We start from the raw sequence: 19,371 nt of genomic DNA, 5'->3' as shown, positions 1-19,371 counted from the left end.
ATTTCAAATGCTAATACGATACCACACAGAGAGAGATTTATTTGATTTATATAAATGTACATGCAAGTATTTAATCGCCGAGCTACAACCCTTTCCGCTTAAGCAGCGTTCAGCCATCACCAATCAATCGATCAATTAATCAATCAAATATAGAAAGGTGTCAGAACGATATGTTTTTGTTAATGTTTTTTTAATCATCACATATTACTCAACTGTGTTTTTTCTTTTTTGTTATATCTTGATCGTGAGATTCTATTTGAACTTCACTCCCCCACCTGATGCTTGTACAGATTGTATGGTTGTCAATAATTTAAATTATTTTACACGGAAACATATCAACTTATGTGAATGTGCAGTTTTGCTTTATTTTCAGGTTTTGCCGTTTTCTATTTACAACTTGAAGCAGTGCATAATGAGGTTAACCTTCAAAACAAACGTTTCTATTGTTAAATGTATGTGATGTGATATAACTCATAGCATGAACAAACGAGGGACAATCAAGTCGTAAGTCGAAGACAAAAAACCCGACAAAACTAGGGCAAAACACAAAGGAGATAAAACAGTACATAGAAAACTACAGACTGAGCAACACCAAATTCCTTAGGAATCTCAGATGCCCAGGAGGGTAAGCAGATGTTGCTCCTCATGTGACATCAGTACACGTATACATGTAACCGATTCAGCATAACGGAAGAGTAGTTCGCATAATAACTAGTCTCACAAAACATGTTTAACCCCGCCGCATTTTTGCGCCTGTCTCAAGTCAGGAGCCTCTGGCCTTTGTTAGTCTTGTTTTTTTTTTTATTTTAGTTCATTTATATGTTTTGGAGTTTAGTATGACGTCCATTTTCACTGAACTAGTACACATTTTTATTTAGGGGCCAGCTGAGGCCCACCTCCGGGTGCGGGATATTTTCGCTCCATTGAAGACCCATTGGTGGCCTTCGGCTGTTATCTGCTCTTCGGTCGGGTTGTTGTATCTTTGACATGTTCCCCATTTCCATTCTCAATTTTAACTATTCCAAAAGTTGTTATCAGTAATAATAAAGGCTCATAATCACGGAAAATGCTTTGATTTTTCTGCCAGATCCACAGTCTGAAACTGAAATAATGTTTATACTTTTGATATCTCCATTGCTGGAATTTCTGGTAGGCAAAATAATGTTAACATGATAACAATTTATTAATAAATATATATAAACAACATAAACTGAATAACCAATCAAAACATACAAACAACGATGTTACCTATAGTCATAATATGACCCAAACGTTTCGGTACATTAAGATATTATCTCCTTGGAAACACTACATTTACAAAACATCTCTTGGTGAATAAATATAATTGTTTATTTTTGTGTTATACATAAGTATAATGATACAGTATTATAAATGTCATAACTATAATGTATACATTTATGAACCGTTAAGTTCAAGGCTAATAAAGAATTTGAATTTGGGTTTGTTTTTTGTTTTGTTTTTTTGTTTTTTTTTTTCATTTGTCGTTCGATTGGTCTTATGTAAATAAGGTATGTGGTTTATTGCTGCAATGAGCTTAAATTCAGTAATATATTACTAAATATTAAATCTGGACCATTTTTTTGTTCTTCACTGTTATAAACAGCAAGGAAAATGAAGTTTGTTTTTTTTTTTTTAATTTTATTTCTCTCATGGACTTTCATAGTTTCTTATTGTCCACCTTCTTTATTTCTAAGACTTTGTCTATTCCGGGTATTTTGCATTACAAAACCGTATTCGAACGACTCATACATTTGTAGCATATAAAATAACACTTTAATAAATTTAGAAGCCATTGATGTATAAATGATATTCATAAAAGTAATTTAAAAAGTTTTTTCTTAGTTAAAGAAGCCTGTTCACTAAAAAAAGAATAATAATTCACGCAGAGAAATATTTATGTATCGGACGTTTTAGACCTGAACTGTACGCGTAATTCTATTGAAATTGAAACGACTTGTTTTACATAAGAAATGCATTGTATCGTATAATGGAGACGCAAACATGATTTAAAAAAAACATCTCAAAACCCCAGTTATGATATCCTTTAGGTTTAACATGGATTGTATCGACATTTAAAATATATCTTTCGATGAGATGAACTAAACAATGTTGTTTGAAAATCAATGTCAACAGTTGTAATTCAGTTCATTCATTTAGTAAGGGAGGTCATACCAATACTAAGTCGTTCTATTAATTGCACTTTTAAACCACAGCTTTTGTTTTTGTGTATTTAGACCTAAATACACTAAGCATTCATGTCTCTTCTGATTCAACAGCATTTTCAAAATGGTGAGACCTTTCATACGATCCAGCCTTGCTAATTTTTGTATTGACGTATGACCCTCCTGAATACGATAAACTGCTGCATTTTTGTCGATAAATCCTTTGACGTCTTAAACAGCGGAAAGCAGAAAAAAATCCTTGTCTGAAGTTACGATTCATGAAGCAATACGTAATAGGATTACAGCACGTGCTCACATAGGCAAGTAGATGAAACGCAGATGACAGTTCGTTGGTGACGTAGAGTCCCGCAGAACTTTCGTCTATAATAACCCAGGATTGGATTATGAACATAGGTGTCCAGCATACAAAGAACTCAAAGACAACTGCAAACAACATTTTGATGACCCTTTTCTTCGACGCCCTACTTCTTTCACTGTTCGATTGTCGCATTCCACGTTGGAGATCGTACCGACCTTTAGGCTTCGCTATCGGAACTACGTCTGGTTTTTTGCAAGATCCATTTTGTGATCCACTGGTTGATTCTAATAATAAAAATAATCATCATGATAATAAACTATTATATCTGAGTTGCCCTTATTCTACTGTGGTTAAAATAAATCTTAAATTTAGAAAGGCTGACAAATTGCTGTCCTACTGAAGAACACCCAACTTTTGTTTTCATTCATAGAAACAGATACATGTACACACAAGAAAAATGAAGGATTATATACAAATTGATATGTTCAACTACGGTTATATCAAGTTCGTGATTAAAATAACAAGAATATAAAATGACTGTGAAATATTTGTATTTCTAATTTACTGACATTTTGACTAACTATATTTCTTTAGTTCATTAAAAAGCAACATTGTTTTCATGTTATAAATTTAAAAAAAAATTAAAAAGAAACGTATTTGATTAAGATCATAAATTCGAAAAAAATGTCTAAATACAAGATTAGGTAGGTTACTTGGACACGAATACAAAATTGCTCGCAGGCAAAACTGAAATAAAATCTCCATTGTTTAGATGGTCAACCAATTAAAACGTTTCGGTTAATGTACAAATAAGAGGACGTAAATTAATATAGTCTGTTGTCGCATGTCCGAAGGCAGGATCCTATTAATTAGTGGTTGCTGTCTGCCTTATTTGTTCCATTTATTTTTTCAAGCATACTTCACACCGTTAATTGGGTCTCTCTTTTGAACTTTTTTAAATAGTCTTATGCCCGAGCCTGTTATAATAGCGTACTATACGGTGTAGAATTTATTCATTGTTGAAGACCGTATAGTATCATTAGTTGTTTAAATCCTTGTCCGTTGGTATGTGGTGGATACTTGTCTCATTGGCAAACATACTACGTCTCTTTTTTTTTTTACATGTATGCCCCACTAAAAATGATGTAATTCGATCATCAAAATTACTTGACCTATTCTATTATTAAGGAAAGTGATGTATAGCGGGGCTGCATTGAGAAAAAAAATATAAAAAAAATAGATAACACTAATTAATGAACAGAAAATGTAGTACCTAATTCATTCTGTGTGTCCATTTTCATTCCAATCCATAACGTTACGGCTATTAACATGTAAGCAACTGTCATGGTGATAACGGGTCCAACAAGAAGTAATATGACCAGTGCTATTGTGTAACCGGTCTCAAAGAAAGTGTTGTCCCATTCTTCCCGACACATACTGTTTCCGTAAATTAAAGGTATGTGCTTATTGTGTATAGCTGACGGTATCATCACTATAAACGATAAGATCCAACATATTCCGAGAATCTTGTACGAGTGTGACAGAGTCTGCCATTTTCGGGAATGTAGGGGTCTACAGATTGCGAAATATCTCTCTAAGGATATAGTTACTAAAGTAAAGCAGCCAACACAGAAGAAAACACCTGAAAATAAATTATGTGTTTCATTAGAAATATTGTCATCAATTTATAAACCAACTTATAGACAAAATATGTATTGTTCCGACAACAGGAACTGACCAATCATATTTTCTAGCATTGTATGTTCATGAATACATGTAGTTACTCGTTAAAATCACACAAAGTGTACATTACAATATTCAACAGTCATATGCAAATTAAAAAAAAGTAAAGAAGTTGATGTGTGTTAAAAATGACTAGGATGCTTTTACACCTTTTAAAGTATAGTTTCTTTTATTTGCATTCAGTCTGTATAGTTGCAATTTGTATAAATTATATGTGCGGACAAAATGGTTTACTTATTTATCATTGAAAGGGGACAGAATAAAATTATCAAATGCAAACGAATTTATATACAACTGTAAGGTCAAATGTTCTTTAACCGAGAATAACAAACAAAACACTTGTTTGTGATGTTGAATCAGAAAGTATTTCTAAAACAAGATAAATGTAGGTAGACGTGTTATTATTGCCAATGAGACAACTATTCATCAAAACCATAATGACAAGAAGATCCAGTTATAAATATTTGTTTCTATAAATAAATAATTCTAATGTACACTTGATGCAAAACTGCACGATCGTCCATGCATTAATTTAGCATTTATGATTTGTAAACTGTTGCAGTAAGCGAAGTCATACAGTGCCAGACTTTATGTCCTCGGTTGACAAGGCAGAAATTGCAGTTACTGTCACGTGATGTGCTTCGTAATGATACTGTTACGTGAACATTGATTGCTCAAGTGTAATGTTTAGGACGTCAAGACGATGTTCATGGATATATAAATTCAAATTGGTTTAATGCATTTGTAATATTTCACTTGTAATCTTAAGAAATAATAAATTGTAAATGACATTTTAAAACATGCATCATGAAAAAGGAAGGAGTTGAAATTCCCAAGAGTGCGATACAAAAAGGTTATGTAGAAAAAGGCGAAAAACATCATAACCAAATAAAAAATGACAAAAGACACTTACATCCGCCTATAATAATTCAGTGTATGTAGTTGGTTGCTGTCTACCAGGTTTTCGGTAGTTGTTTTTATCATAAACTAGACAATTGTAACAGTTGTTATCTTTCAAATGTCGTCACATGTTGTCATGCCGGGACCATTCTTAGCTAACTTCATGGTAGGGGGTTTACATAAAGGCCATACAGTGTCTTATACCTGAAGGTCGAACATTGTCTTATACCTGAAGGTCGTACAGTGGCCTATACCTGAAGGATGTACAGTGTCTTATACCTGAAGGTCGTACAGTGTCTTATACCTGAAGGTCGTACAGTATCTTATACCTGAAGGTCGTACAGTGTCTTATACCTGAAGGTCGTACAGTGTCTTATACCTGAAGGTCATACAGTGGCCTATAATACCTGAAGGTCGTACAGTGTCTTATACCTGAAGGTCGTACAGTGGCCTATAGTTGTTTACATACTCAGTATGATTGATAGTTGTCTTATAGACAATCATACAATTTCTCCTTATTTTCATGATTTACTGTTTAGCGATTATTATATATTGAGACTTTTTATGGTTCGATTCCTTAGAGACTATGGCATGATTGTTGTCGAAACGGTTTCTATAACCATTTTATTTTCAAAGTGGAATACTCACGATCATAATGTTCCTAGGGGAAACAATTACTGGCCGATTACTTCATTTGGGTTCAAGTCAGAAAAAACATCTCAAGAAGGCTGTTGACTTAGCAAATTTAATGCAAACTCCTTAGACCTACTTGAAAACACAAATAGGTAATTAAATTTGCACGGTTTATTCCTTGGATGTTCAGAAGTGTTAACAAGTGACTTTATGGCAACATAGTTGAAGGCATTTTACCTTGACATCAATATAAGCGATAAATAAAAAACCTATATTTGTGTACTAGTTTTTAGCAGACTTCATCAGATTGTGTTGATAACATTTAAATATGAAACGTACTTATTCTATTCTGTCCGATAGATATTCTTGGTAAAGTCAATTTTAATAGTAAATGATTGTTATGATTTTTTTATCCCTTTTATTCATGATTTATTATTGACCAGTACTAGATTACGATATCGAACTAATCAAATATTTATCAGAACATGAAAAGTTAAAAAATAGTTTTGAAATATTAGTTCCGATCAATTTTTTGTTTGGCGAGTTTTGATTACTTAATTGTGTGAGTTTTATCCTAATAATGTCTTTAAGGATTACACACAAAGGTGAACAATGAAAGATTATTGAACATTGAACAGTAAAAAAATACCATAGAAACATTATGATCGTGAGTATTCCACTTTGAAAATAAAATGGTTATAGAAACCGTTTCGACAACAATCATACCATAGTCTCTAAGGAATCGAACCATACAAAATCTCAATATATAATAATCGGTAAATTATGATTTGTTTGAAATTAAATAGTTATATATTCATCATTGATTACACGATTGATATCAATTGTTACAGAGTATTAGATACAATGCAAATAACAATTTAACAAAGTATAAACAACTGAAAGAAATACGTTAAATCGGTTCCCACTTCTTCAATAGCAACCGATTTCTAATAAAACAGATAAACAAAGCTGAAATAATGAGATAAGTTATTGTAGAAACCTGTTGTCGATATATGTGATTGCTTTACAAGAAATAAACAACATATTACGATGGCAAGAAAAACGAATATACCCACAAAACTGAACACCAAAGAAGTTTAGGGTACGACCAGTTGATATTCTGGGGGAGGATTTTTCAGGATTTATCATTTATTTTCATCTGTTGCTAGGGGAAAATGATGTGTTTACAGACTAGACACCTTAAAGAACTAAGACTGCTACTCGAAATAGAAAAATAATATATATTAAAGAATTATGAATTTGAATATTGATGCAGTTACAGGTTGCAGCAAAACAAGCCAAAGGTACATTTGCAGTTATCATGCACATTTTAATATCACACCTGAGATCACCCCCGGTTTTTGATGCGGTTCGTGTTGCTTAGTTTTTAGTTTTCTATGCTGTGTTTTGTGTGTTGTTTGTCTTTTGGTATTTTTCCTTTTTTGCCGTTGCGTTGTCAGTTTATTTTCGAATTATGAGTTTGAATGTCCCTCCCTTTGGTATTCCCCCCCCCCCTATTTTTGTGGATTTACACATGTAGCTAAAACTAAGACCACAAATAATTGTTGAATGAGGCCGTAGGTAATGCTGATAGTCTGTATTAATGACCGGTATTTGTATACACAAGAAAGAATTCTATGCTATCGCATCAGTTAATGAAAGTACATTGTAACAATTACATTAATAGCTTTTACGACAACATCGTTTTATCACAGGTATAATGCATAGTAACACATCACTTCTGTTGACAAAGGATTGTTCGCAATGATATTATTTTCTGCGTATTCATATTCAAAGGATGATGACATCATCTATTTCTCGATAAATAGGGAAGACCAATTTCCCTTCTTTTGTTTCACTAACAGGGTCAAAATATAAAAACTGAAAATTGCATTGCAAAGAGTCTATATCATAAATACATCCATATAGTTTCACTGTTTTACATATTTCCATGAATCTTCATGTTGCCGATCAAGGTATTTTCATATAAGTTTAATTTGTTTTGCCAAATCTTAAATAGGTTAAAATTGAAAATCTGGCTAAATTCAGGCGTTTATAATTTGTTGATCAACTGTTTAAATAAAAAGTATACATATTAGACTGTGATACTCTGAATTTAAGTAAAGATTGAAAATGGTCCTTTGACAGGAGGTTGTCGTTAGTTCATGTCTGTCATATTTGTTTTTCGTAAATTGTTTTGTTATAAATTAGGCCGTTAGTTTTCTCAATTGAATTGTTTCATATTTTTCATGCCGGGGCCTTTTATAGCCGACTATACGGTATGGGTTTTTCTCATTGTTGAAGGTCGTACGGTTGCCTATAATTGCTTACATCCACTTTTTTTTAACTTTGGTGGATAGTTGCCTCATTGGCAATCATACCTCATCTCCTTATTTTTATACTGGTGTGACAAAAATTCAGCGGAAATTCTTCATTACACATTACACAGGCTTTCAATAACAAGATTTCTAGAAAACAGTTGTATCTACATGTATGCACCTTTTATACACTTAGAAAAGCAAAAGGTGTGTGAAAATTATTGGTGTAGCAAGCTCGGGATTACAAAAACGTATGCGAAAGGTCATTTCCGTAATATTTTGCAAAAGTTTAATATTTTAGCTCGGTTTGCCCCAGACAATTTCTTTTTTGAAATCATTGAACCCATAAACAAAGAGGTATTCGTCTATTTATAAAAGCGTCTAAAAGATACTGCTATTACATAAACATGAATCGTCCTGAATACGCATGAAATATTTGCCACTGGACGTTAAGCAACCAACAATCAATCAATCATAAACATGAAATATCTAAAAATCTGAGAAAAATATAGGAATAATTATAATCAGTGCTTTGCAATATATAATGGAAAGACAGTATTCTTTGACCAGTTTATAAATGTATTCAATCGGCGTTCGACTTTCTTTATTTAGAGCTAAATCAATTGAATAATTATATTTATATGGTAAAATGATTATATTAATATAATTCAATATAAAGAAGTGTTAGTGGAATTAGTTTTATCGTGTCTCCTATACACTTTTATGAATATCATTGGTTAAAAGTGGACACGTGGGAACCGTGTATATTTAATATTAGGTCAGTGGGTGTGTTTTATTTCACACAAAGTTCCATGTGATGAATGCATAAGTTCTTTAATTGAAAATTTAACTGAGTATGATCATGGCATATTGCAATATTTATGCCCCCGCTGTAGCGGGGGGGGGGGGGGGGAGGAATTAAGTTTTACCCTTGTCCGTCTGTACGTACGTACGTCCGTACGTCCCAAAATTGGTTTCCGTTCTCTAACTTGAGTTTGCCTCAACCAAATGTTATGAAACTTATACACAATGCTTATTACCACAAAACACAGATCAAGTTTGAATTTTGGTGGCGTCACTTTAACCGTTCTAGAGTTATGCCCTTTATAAATGGAAAAAATGCAAATATTTTAGTTTCCGTTCTCTAACTTAAGTTTGCCTCAACCAAATGTTATGAAACTTATACACAATGCCTATTACCACCAAATACAGATCAAGTTTGAATTTTGGTAGGGTCACTATAACCATTCTAGAGTTGTGCCCCTTTATAAATGGAAAAATTACAAAATTTTTAGTTTCCGTTATCTTACTTAAGTTAGCCTCAACAAAATATTATGAAACTTATACACAAGGCTAATTACCACAAAACACAGATCAAGTTTGAATTTTGGTGGCGTCACTTTAACCGTTCTAGAGTTTATGTCCCTTTATAAATGAAAAAAATGCAAACTTTTCAGTTTCCATTCTCTAACTTAAGTTTGCATCAACCAAATGTTATGAAACTTATACAGAATGCTTATTACCACTAAACACAGATTAAGATTGAATTTTGGTAGCATCACTCTTACCGTTCCTTCATAAATGGAAAAATTGCTAGATCTTTAGTTTCCGTTCTGTAACTTAAGTTTGCCCCAACCAAACATTATGAAACCTATACACAATACTTATTACCTTAAAACTCAGATCAAGTACAAATTTGGGTAGCGTCACTTGTATCGTTCTTGAGTTATGTCCCTTTATAATGTTGTATGCAAGCGGGGGCATCATCTGTGTCCATGGGGACACATTCTCCATTTATTTCAGTAAAAAACTGACATTTTCGGTTGACAAAGGTTAAAAGTTCTATTCTATTCGAAATAATGGCGAGCGATGTTGTTTTGCCATGCCGGTAATCAAGTAATGAATACATTAGGTCTCTTATATATTCCAGATCATGTCAGATGAGAAGCCCAATTTATCCAATTTAGACTGAATAAGTGATTAATTATCATTTCATTATTGTCTACGGTGATTTAATGTTTCCAGTAGAAGCTAACCAGATGTAGCTAGTGTCATTCAATTAACTTACCACAGAAATCTAAATAGTTTTACATGTGTTATCGTATCATCGTTGCTTCAGAAGAATAAAGGTCATTTAATCACAACTAAGGGAGCTACCATTTGATTTTTATGGGGGAGGAGGGGGGAGGGGGGCTAGGATGAAATTTGAAAAAAGGCAGGACAGAAGTTTTGAGTAGTAAAAAAAAAAAAGCAGGATGAGCAACTTGGCAAAAAAATGGCAAAAAAAAAGGTAAGATGACAATTTATGTAAAAAAAGTCAGGATAAACTAATAAAAAAAATAGGCAGCACCCCCCCCCCCTCCCCCCCCCCCCCCCCATAAAAATCAAATGGTAGCTCCCTAAGGTTACAAAGGAATTGATGTATAAGTATAGGATACATTGGTGTTCTTGTCTATCCAAGGTCGCGTCAGTGACAGAGGATAAATTACAAAACCAAAGTATTTAATATACATAGTTTATTTTTATTATTATCTCCAGACATACAATGCGTAAAGCTGATACAGCTCAGACATTGAAGACATTTTCATTTTCTTATAATATCTTTTGATCAAGTGTTGAACAAGAAACCTTTTCTATTCTATTGTAATAATTTATGAATTTATGAAACCCATATCATATAGTCTGCTATAACAGGCCCCGCCATAACAAAATGTGAAACAATTCAAACGCAAAAACCGTCGGCCTGATTTATGACAAAACAACAAACGAAATACAAATATAGAAGACAACAACCAAGGACAACCACTGAAATACAGGCTCTTGACAATTAGGTATTCATAGTGTTTTATTTTAGATCAAAAACACAACCAGGAAGTAAGAAAACAAAACAATAACAATGACATTTCCCCTTTTTCTGGGAGTATGTTCCCGAACATCAAACATCATAAGTCGAACAAAAACCGACAATAGTAACCAAACTCCATATTGTATTGATTAAATAATACTTGTTAAAGAATTGTCTTGGCAATAGTTTGCTTATGTAAATAAAAAAGGAGTACAAAATAAAAAATACGGCAAAGGAGAATGTTAATTTCTGAAAACATGTTAATGTTAATGATTATATCATCATAGCAGTTATCGGGTCCACGGAATTAATTTCGCTTCCACTTTTTTTCCATTCTCTTTAGACATGTGATTATTTGAAGCTCTTTTCCTTCATTTTCTTACTTTCTGTTGTTCTATTGTGATATGGTATTGTATCATCTTCTTTGGTGTCAGATATAACACTGGGGATATGGTATTGTATCATGTTCTTTGGTGTCAGATATAACACTGGGGATATGGTATTGTATCATGTTCTTTGGTGTCAGATATAACACTGGGGATATGGTATTGTATCATCTTCTTTGGTGTCAGATATAACACTGGGGATATGGTATTGTATCATCTTCTTTGGTGTCAGATATAACACTGGGGATATGGTATTGTATCATCTTCTTTGGTGTCGGATATAACACTGGGGATATGGTATTGTATCATCTTCTTTGGTGTCAGATATAACACTGTAAAACCATATACTCTATATACACTATACAATTACACATTTGAAAGAAAAGTACGAAATTCAGTTTTCTATCTGAAAGGAGAAGATCTGTCTGTGTAATCAATGCGTTTCTAAATCTTACAGACGAATGGAACATATCTATTAATCTTAACAGATTTCGCCATATACATTAGGTAATTGGCTACACAGAAAATATATAACGACATTGATGATATCACTTTTTTATAGTTTTCCCATATTGTTTGCAATAAAAGGAGATATATTGCTAGAATTACTTCGCATATTGGTCAACCGATAACTAAATGTCATAAGAATTAAAGTAGGGAAATGATGTTTTCTTACTAAAAGGAGTCATTACTACCGATTATTCGATAACAACTAAGGTTCTGTATACAAATATAAAACGAATAATTCTGACGTGTTTCTGAATTGATGGCATTAATTAATTTATTCGTCTTAAAAAAGTGGTAATTATACCAATAGGGATAGTCAATTAGCATATTGAATTGAAGAAAAACGGACAAACCCGTGATGAAAAGAAAAACGGACAAACCCGTGATGAAAAGAAAAACGGACAAACCCGTGATGAAAAGAAACACAACGAGAAGACAAACAGCTATGCATAAAACCATCGATTGAGCAACACGAACACCGCAAGAGATGTTGTGAACTCATATGCTTCTCAAGTGGTTTTCTGCGTAATCTTTTATGTTTGGTCCTATGTCATTAAGATTTGTCTTTACCTTTATCGAGTGGCAATATGTTATTGATCAATTGTTATCGCCTATACAATTGTGCAATTCGTTGATTTGATGTCGCATTCCTTTGGAATCTGTTACATGTGTACCATAAACAAATGTCATACAAGTGGGAGGTTGAACTAGCTATACAACCAGGTTTAATTCACCATTTTCTTTGGAAAATACCTGTACCATGTCAGGAATATGACAGTTGTTTTCCATTCGTTTCTTCGGTTGATATAGTAGAGCATTTGATTTTGTCATGTTTTTTTGGACTTCTTTCCTTTTGAATTTGCCTTGGAGTTGGATAATTTTGTTAATACTTTTTATTATTTCAATATTTTCGACATTAATTTTCATAAAATATATAGCATTATTATTTTTTGTAGACTTTTGTACCCATTGATCCAGACAGGAATGTAACATTTCTAAACAGTGATGCTATCTTACCATGATTATTATCAAACTCTCAGATAAATTTGTTCGAATGATTTGTCTATTTACTTTATAATCTAAAAAGCATAATGTTGCAATTCATTAATATGAGCGAACTTGCATTATAAACATAGATTATTTGTCAAGTATTACTTTCGTTTAATTTCGTGTGAACACAAAGTAAATGACTTGTTTAAAATAGACATTTTTACCCCAACGTTATAATACTAGTAGATAAGGTTTAATACGTATATGTATATATTTGAAATTATACTATTAAACTCCTAACACCATATATATTAATTTTGCACAAACAATCACTCACATCGGAAAATACTAAAAATAAAGAAAGGTCACAACAGTGTTGTTTTACGACAATTTCAAATCTGGTATTTATAAGCGAAGCTTTTCGATAGTTCTTTGCCATTTTCCTCCCTTATTATTGGTACTTTGTTATATGTAATATTACATTGCGGAACAACCGTCTGGAGTAAACATTTGCCATAAGGCCAGGTTGCAGGTATCTTCAATTATTTTGTAAACAACAATGTAACGGAATAGATAACTACAAGGACATATTATTTTTCTTACAATTACACGAAAAAAAAACAGATGATAGTTACATGTCAATGGGAAAGCAACCCAATGACACAAACAAAACACCATACAGCCGTCCCAAACACAACACCATACAGCCGTCCCGAACAAAACACCATACAGCCGTCCCAAACAAAACACCATACAGCCGTCCCAAACAAAACACCATACAGCCGTCCCAAACAAAACACCATACAGCCGTCCCAAACAAAACACCATACAGCCGTCCCAAACAAAACACCATACAGTCGTCCCAAACAAAACACCATACAGCCGTCCCAAACAAAACACCATACAGAAGTCCCTAACAAAACACCATACAGCCGTCCCAAACAAAACGCCATACAGCCGTCCCAAACAAAACACCATACAGAAGTCCCAAACAAAACACAATACAGCCATCCCAAACAAAACACCATACAGCTGTCCCAAACAAAACACCATGCAGCCGTCCCTTACAAACCACCATACAGCCGTTCCAAACAAAACACCATGTAGCCGTCCCAAACAAAACACCATGCAGCCGTCCCAAACAAAACACCATACAGCCGTCCCAAACAAAACACCATACAGAAGTCCCTAACAAAACGCCATACAGCCGTCCCAAACAAAACGCCATACAGCCGTCCCAAACAAAACACCATACAGCCGTCCCAAACAAAACACCATACAGCCGTCCCAAACAAAACACCATACAGCCGTCCCAAACAAAACACCATGCAGCCGTCCCTTACAAACCACCATACAGCCGTTCCAAACAAAACACCATGTAGCCGTCCCAAACAAAACACCATGCAGCCGTCCCAAACAAAACACCATACAGCCGTCCCAAACAAAACACCATACAGCCGTCCCAAACAAAACACCATACAGCCGCCGTCCCAAACAAAACACCATACAGCCGTCCCTAACAAAACACCATACAGCCGTCTCAAACAAAACACCATACAGCCGTCTCAAACAAAACACCATACAGCCGTCCCTAACAAAACACCATACAGCCGTCCCAAATAAAACACCATACAGCCGTCCTAAACAAAACACTATACAGCCGTCCCAAACAAAACACCATACAGCCGTCCCAAACAAAACACCATACAGCCGTCCCAAACAAAACACCATACAGCCGTCCCTAACAAAACACCATACAGCCGTCTCCTAATCTCTCATATAACGACACCAAGCTTTTATTGCACTATCATTATTCTTAACACATGATATTTAGTATCCTAAATCTTATAGCGACGTTAACCTCAAAGTACCTAGTTTCAAATTTGTTATTGCTTGCTAAATGCTCAGTGGCAAATATTTCGTACATATTCGGGATGAAAATAGAATAACAACAGATCAAATATGTGGTATCGACAGGAATTAATGACCTGATGGTCGCTACCTACTGAATGAGTATGTTCGATTGTGGCAGAAATATTGCTTTGCAACAGACCAGACCCAGATATAAACCCTCAAGGATCACAATCTTTCGGTTACTTTTGTATGATTATCATTTCAACAGAAGGTCGATTACGTAATCATTTCAGTTACTCCCAGTTATTATACATTCATGTGGTAAAACATTTACTCTAATCTGACTTCTTTTGCAATGTCTGCTTAATCACTTAAATCTAAAGTACATTTACGTTTCTAAATTAATAATGAAACTCAAAATCAAATCATCCAATTCGATAAGAACAGGTGCATATATGAGATATTCAAAAGTATAATTTGTTTATGAATAAAAATCGTGATAATTGCAGCTTGTAAACGTCTTCTGATAAATATTCAAACAGTTCCCATAGACTATTAGTAAGTTACGTGGATACACAATATAGTAATTTTTTAAGGTTGTTTGTTTGCTGTTCCAGCTGTTAATATTCTTAAATATTTTCATCAAATATCACGTTCTCACGTTCTCAATATATTAACGTCTTATCACCAATAAAATACTCTTATACGTGTAAAAGCTAATTGATAATAATTTAATCTAAATGTCTTAATTAATAATTTTGGGTCCTTTGGCTGTAACAGTTGTTCCTCATCTGGAAGTCCAACATACCCCCTTATTGTTGATACAAAAGGGTGAATTGGGTATTAGATTAGCTAGGGAGACATATCCTCTTGACACTAATCCTAATTTTAACATGTTTCTGATCCGACTTATGAAAATGAATCGGATAAAAGCTTAGACACGAATACCCATGTGCATAACAGAAGATAGAGAAATACTTAGTACCCTATCAATGCGTAAAACGGGTGGAATACCATGTCCATGTGCATAAAGGACGATTGAGAAAATAATAGATGAACACTCATTTGTGGGGGTGAAGGAATAACCTATCGTGAAGAAGGAACGCACTACTGCACGCGTATTACAAGTAACAAAGGTATACCTCATCGACGCGCTTGACAGATGATGAAGAAAAAACCTGTCGACGCGCATGACGGATGACAAAGGAATACCTCTTCGACTCGCATTGGGAGTAATGACGGATTACGCTATCGACGCATGTAAGGGAAGATGTGGGAATAGTTCTTACCCTGTCGAGACATATGATTAAAAAAAAGAAATACCCCATCGAACACAAAAGGGACTGACGTTATACCCTATCGACACAAAAGAGGGGTTTGAAGGAATACCATATCGACCCTCATAACGGGGGATAAAGGAATACACTATCGACTAGCATGACGAATGGTGAAGGATACCCTCTTGGTGAGTATGACGAAAATAAAAGAAAACCTCGTTGACATGCATGACGGGTTTTGAAGGAATCATACCCCATCGACGTACATTATGAGTGATGAAAGAAAACCATATCAACGCACATGACGGGTGATCAAGGAAAACCCTATCGACACACATGATGGGTAATGAAGGAAAACCATATCTAGGAATATGACAGGTAACGAAGGAAAACCCTTTCAATGTGCACATATGGCAAAATCCTAGGTACTTTATTCATAGGGTTTGCACCACGTGACTTCGGCCCTTTTGATTGAATTACTTTCCTTTGTTGAAGATTGAAAAATATAAATTATATTAAATTTGCGGATAATCAAGTCTTTTTCCGTCTTGAATCTAAAACTAACGTGTCTTTGAAAAATTTCTTGGGCGGATATTTACAAATATGCTGTGTACTTTTTAGAAAAAAATGATTAAAATTTGACTTTTGACGAAATGGGATGAAATCATCATGTTTTTAAAAGAATTTGGCCGGAACACAAGAAAGCTAGTCAGATAAAAGTTATTTAACCCGAAAAATCAACCTGAAAGGTGTTTCCCTATATGCGGACAAATCATGATACAGCTCTTCTTGTACCTTTATTTCTATTTTGAATATTTCATTTTTACGAATTTCGTTATTTTATATAGCAATTATAATACGGTTACGCTGTCGATTTTTAAACTGGAAAGGCCGAAAGTTTTCAAAGTTGAAAAGGTTCATTTGTACACGAACAGAATGCAAAAACATGTACAATACACCTATATGCGGACACATTGATGATGAGATTTAGGAGTTTGTATATTTGTATATTTATTTTAGGGGCATGTATAATCCTATTGTAATGGCTGTCCTCATGATAAGGCAATATGGCCGCAATGCAAATTAGCAAAGAATTCAAAATGTTGCCATATGCATGACGAGTTTGACGTATCAGCATGTCGACGTACATGACGGGTGATACAGGAACGCACTATCGACGCAAGTTCTTACAAGTTATTTCGACTGTTTTAATCTATGGCTATATGAAGAGACCTATTTTTACTTATACATGTTTTTGTATACTTACTACATGTATATTAAATTAAGTACTTAGTCTACAAAATATGGGTTTGGATGTTACCGAAATGCTAATATAGTAATCAATTTTCAATTATTGATCAGTTCTCAAGTTTCTCCACACTAATTAGACTCCAAACCTCATTCAATCTGATATATGTTTTAATTTCTTCAAATGACGTAACACCAGTTATTGGTTCGTTGAACAAAAAGACAGTTGCTCTGTCAACAAATCAGTCTAATCATACTACGCAAGATTCCCGGATGATCTTTCTAGTTGGTGTACTATAATTATTTGATTAAAATCTAACCAAATTATCTCAGAATTTGACAGCAAACGTGACCAGCTTGACGTTAAGATTGCAGAATATGGTGGAGTAAATCGAGTAATTCTGACAGATTTGCTAATTTGTTTACTAATCATTTAAAGATGTCAGTCAATACCGATTTTCCAAATGGTTAATTTTATACAATGTTGACATAGTTATGCAGTCACGTGAACTCCTTGCAAGAAAATAAGTTGACCGTTGTACTATCCAGGGTATATAGAAACCTTTCAGCTCCCCATGGGTGGATCCAGGATTTTAGGATATTGGAGGCGCAAACTTAAATTTTGGCCGAGCGGAGCGAGGTAAAATTATCGAAATATTCCTTATTAAGCTGAGGACAACCCATGCATTGCAAATTTTAGGACGGTGTACGCCCGCCACTCCCCCGCTTGAATCCGCCCCGATAAGGGACGACCGTTGTACTAGAAAGGGTGTATAGAAAGTAACCTTTAACAAGTACGGAGTATCTTTTGTTTCAGCCAGAAGAATATGTAAAATAATCTCTCTTTTCCCGGCCATTCCTTTGCACATGCGCAAATGTTCAACATGAGCAGCAGTGTCATGTTGTGCGGAAAGTGTCCCAGATAAGGTATCGGATTGCAAAAGTGCGTATGCAAGATGTCCTAAAGAATGTTAGAGAGAATGTGATTGCCTTCAAATCAAATTTCTATAGAACAGACTCCAGAGCAATAGATTTTGCACGTAAACTAAGTGGAATGAAGCGGGAAATCAAACGGAAATACACCATTACCTTTACCTGCATTAATGGAGGCAAACCAAATCACAGGAAAACGACTAAATCAAATATACTTGGCTGCATGATTTATAAGTTCTACTAAAACGGAGATCTATAAACATGCACTGATATGCCTGCGCTGGGAATAGTATAGCAGGCTTGGGGTTTAAACCCCGGCCTTTTTATTTTATTCTGTTTTATTTATGTTCTCAATAAAAATAGATGTTATGTTTTATTATTATAAACACAATTTTACTTTTGGGGACGTTTATATGTGCCTATCCTTTTCTCTTTTTTTCTATGTTTTAAAAATCATCAAACATTTAAATCAAAAAGCATGCAAAATCAATTGATGATTTCATTGAAACCAATCTCCAAGGAAATGATAAATTCATGATCTTTTTTAGGAATCATAGATGTTCATTGAAGCCATAAACCACTGGCCCGATTCCTAACCTTACAAGAAATTGATAGGTAGAACATACAAAGAGAAGAGGTATCTGTGGCCCCCATTCCCTTAGAAGCCATAAACTACTGGCCCGATTCCTAACCTTACAGGACATTGACAGGTAGAACATACAAACAGGAGAGGTATTTGTGGCCCCCATTCCCTTAGAAGCCATAAACCACTGCCCCGATTCCTAAACTTACAGGAAATTGATAGGTAGAACATACAGAGAGAAGAGGTATCTGTGGCCCTCATTCCCTTAGAAGCACGAAACAAGTCTGAATATGATGTATACTACCCAGCAAACAAAATAACGTTAATGTAACGTTATTCTAACTTAAATTTTATGTTAAAATTACGTTACTTACGAACGTATTTTTACGTTATTTTGTAGACTCTGAGAAACGTTAAAGCAACTCCATCACGAGTTGGTTGACCGTTATAAATATCTGTTTCACAGATGATGACGGATATGTTCCATTGCTGTAACTATAATCCCAGCCCCTTTTCCCCGAAAGTGACCTACCGAATAAGACTTATCACCTGGTTTGTAGTTATATGAGAAACACGACCGGTGCAACATGTGGAGCAGGATCTGCTTACCCTTTTGGAACACCTGAGATTACCCCCAGTTTTTGGTGGGGTT

At 34.4% G+C, this 19,371-nt stretch overlaps 1 protein-coding gene across 1 annotated transcript in view; it reads right to left on the bottom strand.

Moving 5' to 3' along the window:
• Window positions 1-1,461: 1,461 nt before the first annotated feature.
• Window positions 1,462-19,371, bottom strand: part of LOC127726291 (cholecystokinin receptor type A-like) — a 29,754-nt gene continuing 11,844 nt past the window's right edge. Inside the window, exons 2-3 of the mRNA XM_052233611.1 lie at window positions 3,776-4,144; window positions 1,462-2,786 (exon numbers count right to left, since the gene is read on the bottom strand). Coding sequence (XP_052089571.1) covers window positions 2,275-2,786; window positions 3,776-4,144 — 881 coding nt within the window. The 3' untranslated portion in view covers window positions 1,462-2,274. The remainder of the gene's footprint in view (window positions 2,787-3,775; window positions 4,145-19,371) is intronic.

This window comes from Mytilus californianus, unplaced genomic scaffold (genome assembly GCF_021869535.1).
Source record: "Mytilus californianus isolate M0D057914Y unplaced genomic scaffold, xbMytCali1.0.p SCAF_17, whole genome shotgun sequence".
In the NCBI taxonomy this organism is placed as follows: domain Eukaryota; kingdom Metazoa; phylum Mollusca; class Bivalvia; order Mytilida; family Mytilidae; genus Mytilus; species Mytilus californianus.
Note: the sequence above shows the minus strand (reverse complement) of the source record. Positions and strands in the feature narration are given on the sequence as shown.